A 15,784-nucleotide genomic window follows, 5' to 3' on the forward strand; every position below is an offset into this window, starting at 1 on the left:
GTGATTCAGTTATACATATATATTTACATTCTTTTTCATAGTCTTTTCCATTGCGGTTTATTACAGAATATTGAATATAGTGCCCTGTGCTATACAGTAGGACCTTGTTTTTTTTTAAATATTTAATTAATTAATTAATTTATTTATTTTTGGCTTTGTCGGGTCTTAGTTGTGGCACATGAGATCTTCACTGTGGTGCATGGGCTTCTCTCTCCAGTTGTGGCACGCGGGCTCCAGAGCACGTGGGCTCAGTAGTTGCGGCGCACGCGGGCTTAGGTGTGGTGTGCGGGCTTAGTTGCCCCAAGGCATGTGGGATCCTAGCTCCCTGACCAGGGATTGAACCCACGTCCTCTGCACTGGACAGCAGATTCTTAACCACTGGACCACTAGGGAAGTCCCCAAGAGCTTGTTTTTGTTGTTGTTGTTATTGTTTTTGTTTGTTTGTTCTTTTGTTTTTTAAGGTTTTTTTTTTTTTAGCTGCACTGTGCCGCACGTGGGATCTTAATTCCCCAACCCGGGATCAAACCCACATCCCCTGCACTGGAAGCACAGAGTCTTAACCACTGGAGTGCCGGGGAAGTCCCAGGACCTTGTTGTTTATCCATTCTGTATATAATAGTTTGCATCTGCTAATCCCAAACTCCCAATTCGTCCGTCCCCACCCCTCCCTCCAGAACCCATTCTTTTAGCAAACTAAAGGAGGAGTAGTATTCCATAATTTATTTAACCTCTACTCTATGGATTTTTTTTTTTTTTTGGTTCCAATTTTTACTGTGAGCCTATATATGTCTTTATATTTAAAGTGTGCTTACATTTAAAGTGTGTCTCTTGCAGACAGCAAATAGTCTATGTCCTTTTGATGATTGGAATGTCGAGACCAGTGCTGTCCAGTAAGAAAATCCTAGCCACTTATACGTTACTTAAAATTTTCTAGTAGCCACAGGAGAAAGAAATAGGGAAAATTAATGTGAATATATTTTATGCAACCTGTTATATACAGAATACTATTATTTCAACACGTAATCAGTCTAGAAGTCACTAATGAGATATTTTACAGTCTTTTTTATTGTGGTAAAATGCACATGACCTAAAATTTCCCATTTTCACCATTCTTAAGTGCACAATTCAGTGGCATTATGTATATTTGCAATGTTGTGTACCGTCACCGCTCTCGATTTCCAGAACTTGTTCATCCTTCCAGACAGAAACTCTGTGCCCCTTAAACAATAATTCCCCATCCCCCTCTCCCACCACCTACTGGTAACCTCCATTCTACTTTCTTTCTCTATGAATTTGACCACTTCTTCCTCATATAAGTGGAATCATACAGTATTTATCCTTCTGTGTCTGGCTTATTTCACTTACCGTAATGTCTTCAATGATAGTCATCACATTCGTAGCATCTATCAGAATTTCCTTCCTTTTCAAGGCCGAATACTATTCCATTGTCTGAATAGACCACACTGTGTTTATCCATCCAATAATAGACAGACACTTGGGTTATTTCCACCTTTTGGATATTGTGAATAGCGCTGCTATAAACATTGGCATACAAGAATCTGAGTCTGCCTTCAGTGCTTTTGGATATACACCTAGGAATGGAGTCTCTTGGTCATCTGGTAATTCTCTTTTTAACTTTTTGAGGAATCACTGTTGTCCACGGTGGCTGCACCATTTCACATTCCCACCAGTAATGCACAAGGGTTCCGATTTCTCCACATCCTCGCCAAAACATGTTTCCCGCCTTCCACCCTGCATTGAGTTTTTGAAATCCAGTGTGTATTTTCCACTCAGAACATCTTATTGGACTAGCTCTGTTCCCAGGGCTGGGAAGTCACATGAGGCCTCTCTGAGTGGACGGTGCAGGGTTAGACCGTTTGTATTTGCCCTCATTACTGTTGTGGCTGCATTGAAATCTTCTGTCTTACTATTCATTTTTGGTTTATCTCTGGTGTTCTTTGTTCCTTATTCTCTCGTTTCCTGCCTCCTTTAGATTAATTGAGTAATTTGGCCTTCCATCTTATCTCCATTAGGAGCTGATTCATGCTACCTCTTTATTACCCTAGAGTTTCCATTCTGCATCTTTGACCAGGACCTGGGCTCTGATCCTGAGTGAGCTGGGAGCCATGGCAGGCTTTTGAGCAGGGGAGTGACCCGACCTGGCAGTTTTGTATCCACACCTGCAGTTGCTTGTGCAGGAGCGTTTCTACTGGCCAGATTCCTGGAAGAGGACTTGCTAAGGCAAAGGGAAGCGTGTGCTGAGGTTTGAGGAGGCCCTGGCAAATGGCATTCCAGAAAGGCCTCACTGTTCTCATCCCTTGCAAAGAGCAGCCAGAATTTACCGAGTGACTGCTTGGTGCCAGGCCCTAGAGATGCTGGCGAGAATCAGCCCAAGTCCTGCTACTTAAATAACTCTTGGTCCTGGAAATGCAGGGCAGTCTCTGGAGTGGCCTCTGAGCTCAAAGGAAGGTGAAGCTTTCGGAGGAACCAAAAAAGGAGAGGCCAGAGGCTATTCTAGGTGGCAGAAGGAGGCCTGGCACAGCCCTGGTGTGAGCTCTGGCTGGACCAAGAAGTGGAGTGTATTGGCCTGGAGACTGCGTGTGTGGGCCCCCCATCCATGTGGGACATATCGAGGTACAGCTAAGGAGTAAAATAATAGCACCTCCCCCTTGGGGCTTGTCTGGGAGGGTTCAGCAGGAAGCAGACAGCACACGGTTGTTGTTTGGCTAACTTATCCCCCCTGGGAGGGGATCAGTATCAGGGACGGGGCGGCCTGACCTAGGGACAGGCATGATCCAGGCTTTGGACATGTTTAGGCCCTGTGGCAGGTAGACTTGGACTTGGAGCCCCAGCTGTCTCCTTCTTCAGGCCAGCTGCGCCAGGCCTCTGTTAGAAGAGGATACATAACAGTAGAAGCTGCTTCTCAGGAGAGTGATGAGGGTCAGGCAATGAGACGGTCACCACATGGAGCGCAGGGGCCTCCTGGACCAGAGTAGGGTTCCATGAAGGTTAGCCACTATTATTATTATTGCTGCTGCTGCTGTTGTCATTGTTGTTGATTTAAGGCTTACAGGCAACAGCCAGATCCTTCCAGACCTGCCCCCCCAGGACTGAGACCCCTGGAGAAATGAGGTAAGTTGCTCAGGGTCAGGAAATTGCAGAGCAGGGATTTGAAGCCAGGTGTGTCTGACCTGAGCTCAGGGGCTCCCCGCTTCCAGGCCTTGGGGGAGCCTTGGGCTTAGCACAAAGACTCTTCCCTTCTTAGATCAACCAGGGAGCAAGGCGTGCTATCACAGTGACACCACCTCCATCAGTGATGCTAAGGGCAGCTCGCCCGCTGTGACTCAACAGGCAGCAGGACCTGACCCGAAGCCAAGCTATTCGTAGTCTGTCTTTGCTCTCCATGTGAATATTCATACATTTGGCTGCAGAAATATTAGTGTTTGATTACTGGGTGGCGTCTCAGAGCTGGTTGTGGGTGTTCCGCCATAGACAGGTGCGCATCCCAGCACCTGGCAAAGTCTGGAAAAGAATCTGCTTTTCGGAAAGCATCTCCCCTCAAAGGTTTCGGATAAAGGCTCTTGGACCCCTTAGAATATATATTCTGTCTCGCACTTGCCCACACCCCAGGGTGCATGTTGCCTGTACTGTTTGGCGACGTTGGATGGTGTTTACTATTCAGATTCCGCGCTCCTTGCTAGACGATGCAGAACGAGCAGCCGCATCGGGCCTTCATGGGCTCCAAAGGCGAGGAAGCCGGGTGGGTGGTAGGAGTGGGCAGGGAGGCTTCTGGAAGCCTGTTCCCTGAAAGCTGGGAGCCTGGAGGCTGTGTTGCGCTGTGACTGGTGATGAGGGAGGAAGGGGGAACGTGATGATGGGCCAGACTGGGGCCTGCCCTGTGACAGGATGCTCCTGCGCAGCTGGACACTGTGTCAAGGGAACCAAGAGAGAAGCCAGGCCCTGGAAATGGGCAGGAGAGGAATTAATGGCAGATTTTATTCACTTTTGTCTCCAGCCTGTCCCGCTCTACCGAGCCCTCCTCCACTGGGTTGTCTCAGAGGCACCTCAAACTTAACACATCGGACCCCTCACCCCCACCCCCCAAGCAAACAAGCAAAAGTAAAGCCTGCCCCCTCCAGTTTGTCACCATCTCGGTCCATTCTCCCAGTGGCCTGGGTCAGGTACTTTGGCGTCATCCTTGACTCTTTTTTTTTCTCTCTCTTTTTAAATTTTATTTATTTATTTATTTATTTATTCATTTATTTATGGCTGCTGCTCAGCTTGCGGGATCTTAGTTCCCCAACCTGGGATCAGACCCAGGCTGCAGCAGTGAAAACGCTGAGTCCTAACCACTGGACCACCAGGGAACTCCCAATTTTAATTTTTCTTATTGTGATAAACAACGCATGGCATAAAACGTACCATCTTAAGCCCTTTTTAGTCACATTGCTGTGTGGATGCCCCTTATCCTTCTGTCTTCTGCACCCCGTCAGTCCAGCAGTGTAGCCTGTGAGCTCTGCCTGTGGAAGATCTCCACCGTCTGGCCTGTCTCCCCACCCCCGCTGCGCCCACCCCGGTCCAGCCACCATCACCTCCCGCCTGGACCATCTCAGTCTCCTCCTCCTGGGGCTCCCTCCATCCCCTGTCCCCCACCGGCTATTTCCCTCACTCAGCCAACCGGACCCTGTTGTAACCTGAGTCAGCTTATGGCCCTTCTCTGCTCAGAGCCCTCCCATGCTCGCCCAAGAACTCCGCTCACCAATGCACTAACCACTGGGTGAGTGTCAGTGTTAAAAAAAAAAAAAAACACACTGGATTTCAAAGACTTCGAAGGAAGGGGGAAAAAGTCAGTTCCCCATTAATACTATTTTTATGTTGATGACAGTTGAAATGATCGTGTTTGTATATATCATATTACATACAATGTATTCTTGAAATTAACATACGTTAAATTCACCTCTTCTTTCCACTAGAAAATTTAGAATGACATATGTGGCTTGCATTGCCTTTCTGGGGGGCAGCACTGGTTTAGAAGGCACCTCCCCTATTGGGCTGTCGGAGGGGTGAATGAATGAACGTACGTAAAGCTTTGAGGACAGTGCCTGATACGTCTAATGCAACATGTTAGCTGTTATTGCTTTTTTTTTTTTAGATAGTTAAATGCTAGGATATTTTTTAAAATTATTTTTAATTTTATTCATTTATTTTTGGCTGTGTTGGGTCTTTGTTGCTGCGTGTGGGCTTTCTCTAGTTGCAGCGAGCGGGGGCTACTCTTTGTTGCGGTGCACAGGTTTCTCATGGCGGTGGCTTCTCTTGTTGTGGAGCACGGGCTCTAGGCGCACGGGCTTCAGTAGTTGCGGCACGCGGGCTCAGTAGTTGTGGCTTACGGGCTCTAGAGCACAGGCTCAGTAGTTGTGGCACACGGGCTTAGTTGCTCCGCGGCATGTGGGATCTTGCTGGACCAGGGCTCAAACCCGTGTCTCCTGCATTGGCAGGCGGATTCTTAACCACTGCACCACCAGGGAAGTCCTGTTATTGCTTTTTAATTGTGGGAAAATGTGCATACCATAACATTGACCATTTTCACCATTTTTAAGTGTCCAGTTCAGTGGCACTAAGTACGTTTATGGTGTTGTGCAGCCATCATCTGTATCCATTTCCAGAACTTTTTCGTCATTCCAAACAGAAACTCAGTACCCATGAAACAATAACTCCCTGTTCTCCCCTCCCACCAGCCCCTCGTAACCTCTCATCTACTTTCTGTTTCCATGAATTTGCCTATTTTATGCACCTCATTTAAAAATTAAAAAATTTTTTTAAATCTTTTGGCTGTACCCTGCGGCATGTGGGATCTAAGCTCCCCGGCCAGGGATGGAACCCGTGCCCCCTGCAGTGGAAGCACAGAGTCTTATCCACTGGACCGCCAGGGAGGTCCCGTATGGTCTCATTTAAATGGAATCATACCATATTTGTCCTTTTGAGTCTGAGTTATTTCACTTAGCATAATGTTGCCAAGGTTCATTGCTAATGTAGCATGTATTAGAATTTCATTCCTTTCCAAGACTGAATAATACATCCAGTGTGTGGCTGTACTGCAGTTTGTTTCTACACCCCTCAGGTGATGGGCACGTGGGTCGTTTCTGCCTTTTAACTGATATTATTTTTAGTTCATGATCTGACCCCTGGCTTTCTATCTATCTATCTAACCTCATCTCCCACTAACTACTCTCCCCCTTACTCACTCCGCTTCAGCCTCACTGGCCTCCTTCCTTGACTCAGACACGTATCCACCTCAGGGCCTTTGCGCTTGCTATTCCTCTGCTCCATGATTCCCTCCCTCCCCTCCTCAATCAAGCCTGCCTTTATTACTCTAGTTAAAATTACAAATACCTTGTCCTTCTTTTTCATTGCTTTTCCTCCACAGCACTTAGCAACTTCTGACATAATATTTATTTTACATTTATATTGATCTTACATGTCATAATCTTTTATAACATTTGTATTTTAAATATGATAAATAATTCTATACATGACATATATTCTAATATCTATTAAATATTTATTCAATAAATAAAAGCTAAATACATGTAAGTTAAATATTTGTAAGTACTTAGTATAATCTGTTATATTGTTCTTTCTTTGTTTCCCTCCTTACTCTCCTCAAAAATGTAAGCTCCACGTGAACAGGGATCTTTGTTTTGTTCACAGGCATCCCTCCAGCTTCTAGAACAGAGCCTGGCACGCAGCACATATCCCAAGCCTTAATTGCTGAATGGCTGGATATTTCGTGAATGAGGAACCCGGGAAGATGTGAAGGAGCCAAAAGAAAGTGTGTTAATCGGGGAGAGGGGAGGAAGTTGGGAAGAGCAGAAAAAGGGCCCCGAGGCTTAAAAGCTGGTGTGATCAGGCCCTGGGTGAGTGTGAGGGACACTAGGGAACAGGCTGGCAGAAGAGACACAGTGCGTGCTTTGGGGGTGGTGGAGGTCTGAGCTTTGCCTGAAATGTGGTTCCCTCATTTGCTGGGTAACCTTGAGTCAGTGACTCATTTGCTGGGTAACCTTGAGTCAGTGACTTGTCCTCTCTGGGCCTCATTGCCTCATCTGTAAAAAGGGAGAAGAGCAGCTGTTCGTTCATGAATGCAACATGAACATACATATTTCCTGCATTCCTGCCATGTGCCGGGCACTGTGGTAGATGAGGCAGGCAGCGTCCTCACCCTCATTGATCTATTCCAGGCCCCCACCTCCAGGGTCATGTAGAATTAAGCACTGTGGTGGCCTGTGGTGAACCGCAGTTCCTGTCGTCAGGTTAGCTGTAGGCTTCAGCTTTCCTCATCGGTAAGGTAGGGATAGAGGTACCCACCGTGCGTGGTTGTCATGGAAGCCCGGTACCCCGTGTATGGTAATGGCGATTTCTAAATGAGGGCTTTGTTATTGGTGTGGTCTTGGGCTCGAGATGCAACTTGGATCCTTCATCATTGAGCTTATGTTTCTTTTCTTTTTTTTTCTGGACCACGCCACGCACCTTGCGGGATTTTAGTTCCCCGACCAGGGATTGAACCTGGGCCCCCCCAGGCAGTGAAAGCGCTGAGTCCTAACCACTGGACTGCCAGGGAATTCCCATGGAGCTTATGTTTCTTTTCAAAATATGAACTTGGCGTGGCTTAGAACGCATTTTGTGGATGCTAAATCTCTGGCCTTGGACGTGACCCTGATGCTTCACTAGGCTTTTCTGAGTTGGGTACACCTGTTGTACTGTGAGGCGTCCAGAGACTCAGTTTCCTCTCCTCTCCTCTCTGGCACTTCAGCAAAAGATTCTTCGTTCAGCAGGCTGCTGAGTTAACCAACCTTCGTTTGGGGGGTGTGTAAGTTAGCACAGGTCATGCTAGCTGCTGTAACAAATAAGCCCTTTCTTCTGAGTGGCTTCAGTGTACTAAATGGCTTCAAAGCATTTTTCTCACACATGTTATAGACCAGTGAGGGTGTTTCTGGTGGGGCAGCCTCATGTGAACTCATTGAGAGAACCAGACTCCTTCCCTAGAGTGTCTTTGCCCTCCCTAAGTCTGTGGAGTCCACTTTAGATGAAGAAGTGTGGAGGGATGTCTTTTGTGCCAGGCCTGGAAAGTAGGAATGTGAATGTCACTTCCAAGTACATTCTGTTGGCCAGAATTCAGTCATGTGACCACACCCAGCTACAAGGGGTGCTGGGAAATGTAGTCCAGGGAAAGAAAATGGTTGGGAGACACATACAGCAGTCTTCACCATAGTGGGTGTGTATTTGTAGATGCCCGGGTGGCCAGTGGAATGAGTGGGAAGGTCTCAGATCTATGGGAGGAGGCATCTGGATTAGCTGTTTTCCTGACCCTTGGACCTGCAGTCTCTGATAAGACATATATATTTCACACCATGATCCAGGAGGGATACACACACACACACACCTGAAACAAAGTTTTGTGGAATACTTAGCTAAACCACCTTTGAGTCATTCAATCTGTTTTTTCAATTTTCCTCTGTTCTTTTTCCTTCATTTGTTTCAGTGATGGTTGAGACTCACTATACTGATTTCATCACTGCTCAAATTTTCCAACTCACAATTTGAAAAGCGCTGAAAATGAAAGTAGAAATGTGAGGAACCCTATGGGCAACTTCTACGCTCCTGAGAGAGTACCACCTCAGTTCCCCATGTGTCCCAAGCCCAGTTCCAGAAGCGCGTTGGAGGCATTGGGGCAACTCTGGAAGGTTAGAACACTTAGGACAAAATCTACTGGCTTCCCGTGCTTACTGCCCCCCCCCTCCCAGCTACTTCTCTGATGTCCTTCCCAGCGCCCTCCCCCCACCTCACAGTGATCTAGTTGTTCTTGGTGCCTGTCAGGCACATTCCTGCCTTAGGGCCTTTGCACTCACTGTTCCCTCGGCCTGGGATGCTTTTCCCGCATCTATTTGCACGGCTCCCTTCATTTCAGTCTCTGCTTCAGTGTCACATGTATTGACCACCCTGTTTTAAAACTAAAGCCTCCCCTTCCCCATCATTCCCTTATCCTGCTTTTTGAGCTCCTTCTGGCCACTTGCCACTAGCCAATATCACGTCGTAGATGACTTTGTTTACCAATTTATGGTTTGCTTCTTCCAGGAGAATTTAGCTCTATGAGGGGTCTCCCAGGGCCTGGGGCATAGTGGGTGTTCACTGAATATTTGTTGAGTGAATGAATGCACATGTTTTGGTTTTGTGGTTTTTTCTCCCTGCCCAGTGGGAAAGCAGCTTCCGCTCATCAGCATTTTGGGAAGGTGAATTGTCCACCGGGTGTTGTAAGAGAGGGTCTGGGTGGGAGTCGGGTGGGAGGGAGAGAACTGAGCTGGGAAAGCTGTTCCCAGGAATTCTGTGGAATCAATAGCTTGGTTGCTTGATGTGAGAACATATGTCTATAGATCATTATTTCATAAAAGAATCGCTTAGGAACTGTGTGGGTTTTTCTGTCCCCCCTGCTGAAATAACAGTGCTCAATCTCACCTCCTAACCAACTTAATCTCCCAAGGCACCGCAGAGCGTGGCAGGGCAGAGGGGGGGTTCCCTCAGGTCCCTCTGGCCTGATTTGCTATGTGTGTTTGTGTTTTCACTTTTTGTTGAAGTCTAAAGGTTTCTATGTTTGCTTGGTTTTGTGTTTTGAAGTAGAAAGGTATTTCTGCCTCCGAAATCAGCACTTGACACACTTAGAAAATTCTACAAACCCAGCACATTTCACATGCCTCTGTGGTTTCTGTGTTTTCTTGCCCATTTTTGGCTTTGGTGGGGTTGGGGGGCGGGGTGTGGTGGATGGAATGAGAGGCTAAAGCTTCATACTCACCTCTCACACGTGGCGCCCCCATCCCAGGGCCAGTAGTGGGTACAGAGGAAGGTGACCCAGGGACGTGCTGGGGGTGTCCCACCTGGGTCATGGAGGGCACCCAGGAAATTCAGCCAGGGCTGGAGGCGGGGGTCCCGGCGCTGCCCCATGCGTTTGAGGGGCGGGGGCCGTGCTGAGGGAACATGTTCTGGGAGGATGTGCAGCCTGGTAAGTGCAGGTTGGGAGTCATGGTCCAGGTGGTGGTGGGGGTGGGGGTGGGGATGGGCCATGTGACCAGTTCTTTCCTCCCTTCCTCCCTCCCTCTCTCCCTCCCTCCCTTCCTCCCTTCCTTCCGTTTTTGCTTGCTTAAAATTTTGAGCAGCTTTATTGAGATATAATTCACATACCATAAAATTCCCCCATTTAAAGCATACAGTTCAGTGGTTTTCTGGTACATTCGCAGAGTTGTGCAGCCATCCCCACAATCTAGTTCCAGGACATTTTCATCCCCCCAAATGGAAACCCCGTCTCCTTAACAGTTGCTCCCCATTCCCCCTTCCATCCAGCCCCTGGCAACCCCTAACCTGCTTTCTGTCTCATGAATTTGCCTGTTGTGGACATTTTCTATAAATAGAACCCTACACTGTGCGGCCTTTTGGGTCTGGCTTTCGTGCAGTGTGTTTTCAAGGTTCATCCATGTTGTAGCATGTGTCAGAGCTTCATTCCTTTTTTTTTTTTCTTTTTAAACATTGAGATATTTGCATACCATTAATTTCTCCCCTTTAAGCATACAATTCAGTGGGTTTTAGTACATTTACAGAGTTGTGCAACCATCCTCACAATCTAGTTCTAGAACAATTTCACTCAAAAGGAAACCCTGTATATTTTCCTCTAATCCCTGGCAACCATTAATTTACTTTGTCTTTGGGGATTTGCCTTTTCTGAACATTCGTACAAATGGAATCGTGCAAGATGTGGTCTTTTGCGTCTGGCTGCTTTCATTTCATGTATTGTTTCCAAGGTTCATCCATGTTGTAGCATGGATCAGTGCTTCATTCCTTTTTATGGTTGAATAATATTCTGTTGTATATATGTACCACATCTGGTTTATCCGTTTGTCAATTGGTGGACATTTGGGTTGTTTCCACTTTTTGTCAACTATGAATAAAGCTACTTGGTGGCTGTTTCTTCAGTTGAGGTGGAAGATGGCATTTCCAGCCACCCCCTGCCCAGGACTGTTCTTCCTTTGTGTGCTTACAGGTACACAGGCTTCCCTTTCCCTCTCTCCCTCCCCGCCTCCCCTTCCTCTTTTCCTTTCTCTTCCTAGTCTTCCTGTTCTTCTTGTGTTGTATCTCCTCCTCCCCCAGCCTCAGCCCAGGGCTTAGGAGTCTGGAAATCTTTTCCAGGGAGCCCTGGGCAGTCCCACAGGGCGGTTCTGCTCTCCCAGCAGGAACGCCTCAGCCCTGCCTGGCCTCCCACCCCTGGGAGGGAACAGAGGGGACAACCTGATCCTTCTAATCCAGCCCCAGGGGAGATGTATGGGGACAGGGCCACATGTAGGATACAGCTTTTCTTTGGGGCTTAAAAATTTTTTTTCTTTTTTTTTTTAAATAGGAACAACGCACCCAAGTAGAAAACTCAAATAATATCAGAGATTTCTAGTCAAAAGTCTCCCTCCCTCTCCCACCTCCCAGCTATCTGTACCCATATCCTCTTCCCAGAGGTAAATGGTTATTGTTTGGGGGCCTCTTTTCAAACAGACATTCTGTGCATGTGTAAGCATCTCTCCCTCTCTCTCTCTCTCTCTCCTTCCCCCTCCTTCCCTCCCTCCGTCTCTCTTCATGCCCCACCTCCCCCCATTTTTTAAGGCACTAATGACAAGTTATTCTAACACTGTTCTGCCCTTTGCCTTTAGCTTTTAATGGTATATCCTGGAGGTTCTAACTTGTCAAGTTCTGTGTCTTTCTCAGCTGCATGGTATTTATTCCATTGGAGGGCCCTAGCTTGCTGAAGCAGTCCCCATCTGCTGGACACTTAGGTTAGTTCTAGGCTATCACAAACAAGACTACAGTGAGGTACCATGTGTACCACTGTTGATTTGCATGAATGCAAGCAATGTGAGTACCGTGTAAGTTAAAAGCCCATGGGTGGAATTGCTGGGGCAAAGGGTGTGCAGAAGAAAATAAAATTTATTAATGAAAAATTCCAACTGTATACAAAATTAGAGAGAACTGCATAATGAACCCTCCTTACTTATCCCCAGGTTCCATAGATCGAGATCTGGCCACACTTGCTTGTATCGATATCTTTTTGTTGCTGTTGAAGTATCAATATTTTAAAGCAAATCCCAGATCTCCTGTCATTTTAATTCTACAAACTCAAGTGTGTATTTAAAAAGCAAAACTAAGCATTTTCTTACATAGCCACAATGACATTGTCAAACCTAGTAAAAATTACGGTCATTTGGTATCATCAAGGGATGTGCTTTTTTTAATTACTTTTTTTTATGGAGATGTAATTCTCATACCATAAAATTCACTGTTTGAAAGTATACAGTTCAGTGGTTTTTAGTATATTTACAAGGTTGTACAACCGTCACTGTTATCTGATTCTAGAATATTTTCATCACCCTCAAAAGAAATCCCATTTCCATGAGAAATCTCCTCATTTCCCCCAGCCCTCCTTCCCCACTACAAGCCCGTGATCACCATTAATCTACTTTCTGTTTCCATAGATTTGCCTGTCTGGACATTTCACATGAATGGAATCATCCAGTATGTGTGTGGCCTTTTGTACTTGGCATCTTTCACTGAGTATAATGTTTTCAAGGTTCGTCCATGTTGTAGCATGGATCGGTGCTTCATTCTTTTTTCTGGCTGATTAATGTTCTATTATATGAATATACCAGGTTTTATTTATCCATTGATAGACATTTGGGTTGTTGCCACTTTTTTGTGTCTTGTGAATATGCTGGTATGGGCATTTGTGCACAAGTCTTTGTGTGGATGTATGTTAATTCTCTTGGGTCTATACCTAGGAGTGGAATTCCTGGGTTAAATGACAACTCTGTGTTCAGTTATTGAGGTACTGCCAGACTTTTTCCCCCAGCGGCTGCACCAGTTTACTTTCCCACCAGTAATGCATGAGGATTCCAATTTCTCTTTTCTAACACAACCATCCTACTGGGTGTGAGGTGGTATCCCATTATGTTTTTTTTTTTTTTTTAATTTTTTTGTTTATTTTTGGCTGCATTGGGTCTTTGTCGCTGCGCATGGGCTTTCTCTAGTTGCGGTGAGCAGGGGCTACTCTTCGTCACGGTGCGCAGGCTTCTCATTGCGGTGGCTTCTCTTGTTGTGGAGCACGGGCTCTAGGTCCTTGGGCTTCAGTAGTTGTGGCACGTGGGCTCTAGAGTGCAAACTCAGTAGTTGTGGCGCACGGGCTCAGTAGCTCCGTGGTATGTGGGATCTTCCTGGACCAGGGCTCGAACCCGTGTCCCCTGCATTGGCAGGTGGATTCTTAACCACTGCACCACCAGGGAAACCCCCCATTATGGTTTTGACTTGCATTTCTCTAATGGCTAATGATGTTGAACATCTTTAAATGGGGTGGGGGTGTGCATCTAAATTCTCATCTCTGTTTCCACTTGGCAGATGGGACCACTGGTTTTCACTGGCTTGTCTTTAATTTTCCCCGAAACACTCTCCTTCCCTCTTCCCTGCCTGTTTTCTCTGCCCCTGCTTTCTCTGTCTTGACTGAGTAGTCTTTGTGTACAGAGACCACCAATCCTTCTTGCTGCCTGTCATTCACGGGAGGGAATCTCGGCTTCATGGTGGTCTGGGCTCATGCCCTTCTCTGGGGCAGCATGCAGTGTGCAGTGTAGGTAGTTGGTGGTGTCAGCCTGCCCAGTGGGGACCCAAGCTCCACCCCTTCCTTGCTGTGTGACTTGGGGCCAGTGCCTTCGCCTCTCTGAGCTTCAGATCCTTGAAGTTAGTGGTGAAGCCCATTTCTTTCCATCTTCCCTTGTGCTTTCTCCTTCTTTCCTTGACTAGATACTTATTGAGCATTTTGCAATTCACATCCCCAAATGGGAGTAACATGTATCCCTTAGCTCACTTATTCAGCAGTTATTTACTAAGTGCCTATTGTGTGCCAGGCACTATTCTAGGAGGGGGGATATAGCATGAACAAGACAAAAATCCCTGCTGTCTGGGGACTGGCTGGCTGGTGGGGGAGACCCATTATAGGACTCATCAGAAGGTACTGAATGCAGTGGAGCAAAAGGGAATGTGGGTGGAGAGGGCTGGTGGTGCGAGTGGTCATTTTAACCTGCCCTCGCTGAAAATTTGACATTTGAGCAAAGACCTGAAGAAGGTGAGCTGGAAGCCCCATAGCTATCTGCAGGAAGGGTGTTTCTGACAGAGAACAGCAGGTACAAAGGTCCTGAGGCAGGGAAGTGAAGATACTTGCCCCAATTCACAGCTGGTAACTTGTGGAGCCACAGTTTGAACCAGGCAGTCTGGAGTCAGAGTTTGTTTTTGTTTTTGTTTTGTAATGAACTTCATTAAGATATAATTTATATTTAATATGATACATCCATTTAAAAATGTTTTTAATTTAATTTTTCAAATTGAAGTGTAGTTGATTTACCATGTTTCAGGTGTACAGCAAAGTGATTCAGTTATACATATATATATTCTTTTATTCATTCATTCATTCATTCATTCATTCATTCATTTTTGGCTGCATTGGGTCTTCGTTGCTACGCGCGGGCTTCTCATTGTGGTGACTTCTCTTGTTGTGGAGCACAGGCTCCAGGCGCGTGGGCTTCAATAGTTGTGGCCTACTGGCTTCAGTAGTTGTGCCTCGCGGGCTCTAGACCACAGGTTCAGAAGTTGTGCCACACAGGCTTAGTTGCTTTGTGGCATGTGGGATCTTCCCAGACCAGGGCTCGACCTGTGTCCCCTGCGTTGGCAGGCGGATTCTTAACCACTGCGCCACCAGGGAAGCCCCATATATATATTCTTTTTCAGATTCTTTTCCATTATAGATTATTACAAGGTATTGAGTGTAGTTCCCTGGGCTATACAGTAGGTCCTTCTTGTGTATCTATTTTATATAGAGTAGTGTATATCTGTTAATCCCAAATTCCTAATTTATCCCTCCCCCCAAGTGATACATCCATTTTAAGGGTACTTATTGGATGCATTTTGACAAATCAGTACTATTGTGTAACCGCCTTCCCAGTCAAGGCACAGAACATTTTCTAGCGTTTGATGTAAGTAGAATCATACAGCCTGTATTCTTTGGTGTCTGGCTCCTGCCACCCAGCACAGTGATTTTGAGGTTCATCTATGTTGCGCATCCTTAGTGGTTCGTTCCTTTTTGTTGCTGTGCAGTAATTCCATTGTGCAGGTATAATACATTGCAATCTGTTTATCCCTTTGGTTGTGGGTGCACCTTTGGGCTGTTGCCAGTGTTTGGCCATTACACATGAAGCTGCTTTGAACATTCGGGTACTAATCATTGTGTGACATATGCCATCCTTTCTCTTGGGTAAATACCTAGGCGTGGAATGGCTGGGTTGGATGAGGATATGTTTAACTTTATTAGAAACTGTCAAGCCATTTTCCAGAGTGGCCAGAACATTTAACATCACCCCCAGCCATGCATAAGAGTTCCAGTTGCTCCACATCCTCACCACCACTTGCTGTTATCAATCTTATAAATTTTCAAATGGGTATGTAGTGGTGTCATTATGGTCTTAATTGAAATTTCCCTCATGACTAAAGATGTCGAATATCTCATTGGCTTATGCGCCATTTGTAGGGCTCCTTTCGCTCATTTTTAAATTGGGTTGTTGGTCTTCTTATTGTGTTGTAGTATTTCTGAATATATGTCCTGGTCTGATATATGTGTTGTGAACATTTTCTCACAACATGTGAGTCCATTCTTGTTATTTGCAGT

At 46.1% G+C, this 15,784-nt stretch overlaps 1 protein-coding gene across 12 annotated transcripts in view; it reads left to right on the top strand.

The window, feature by feature from the left end:
* LOC132480251 (dynein regulatory complex subunit 4-like) overlaps positions 1 to 15,784 on the top strand; it is a 53,067-nt gene that overhangs the window by 15,036 nt on the left and 22,247 nt on the right. For 8 of the 12 annotated variants that reach the window (XR_009530623.1, XM_060084287.1, XM_060084278.1 and 5 more), the window contains exons 2-3: positions 6,709 to 6,829; positions 8,537 to 8,738. The exons of 1 other annotated variant lie outside the window; for it this stretch is intronic. Coding sequence is in view for 9 of the 11 variants with exons in the window: in XM_060084287.1 (XP_059940270.1) it covers positions 8,637 to 8,738 (102 nt within the window). In the remaining 2 variants the exon portion in view is untranslated. Of the gene's footprint in view, positions 1 to 6,708; positions 6,830 to 6,874; positions 6,915 to 8,536; positions 8,739 to 15,784 lie in introns of those variants that run through there. 3 more of the 12 variants (XM_060084277.1, XM_060084284.1, XM_060084276.1) reach the window with 3 other exon arrangements.

Source organism: Mesoplodon densirostris, chromosome 19 (assembly GCF_025265405.1).
Source record: "Mesoplodon densirostris isolate mMesDen1 chromosome 19, mMesDen1 primary haplotype, whole genome shotgun sequence".
Lineage (NCBI taxonomy): Eukaryota > Metazoa > Chordata > Mammalia > Artiodactyla > Ziphiidae > Mesoplodon > Mesoplodon densirostris.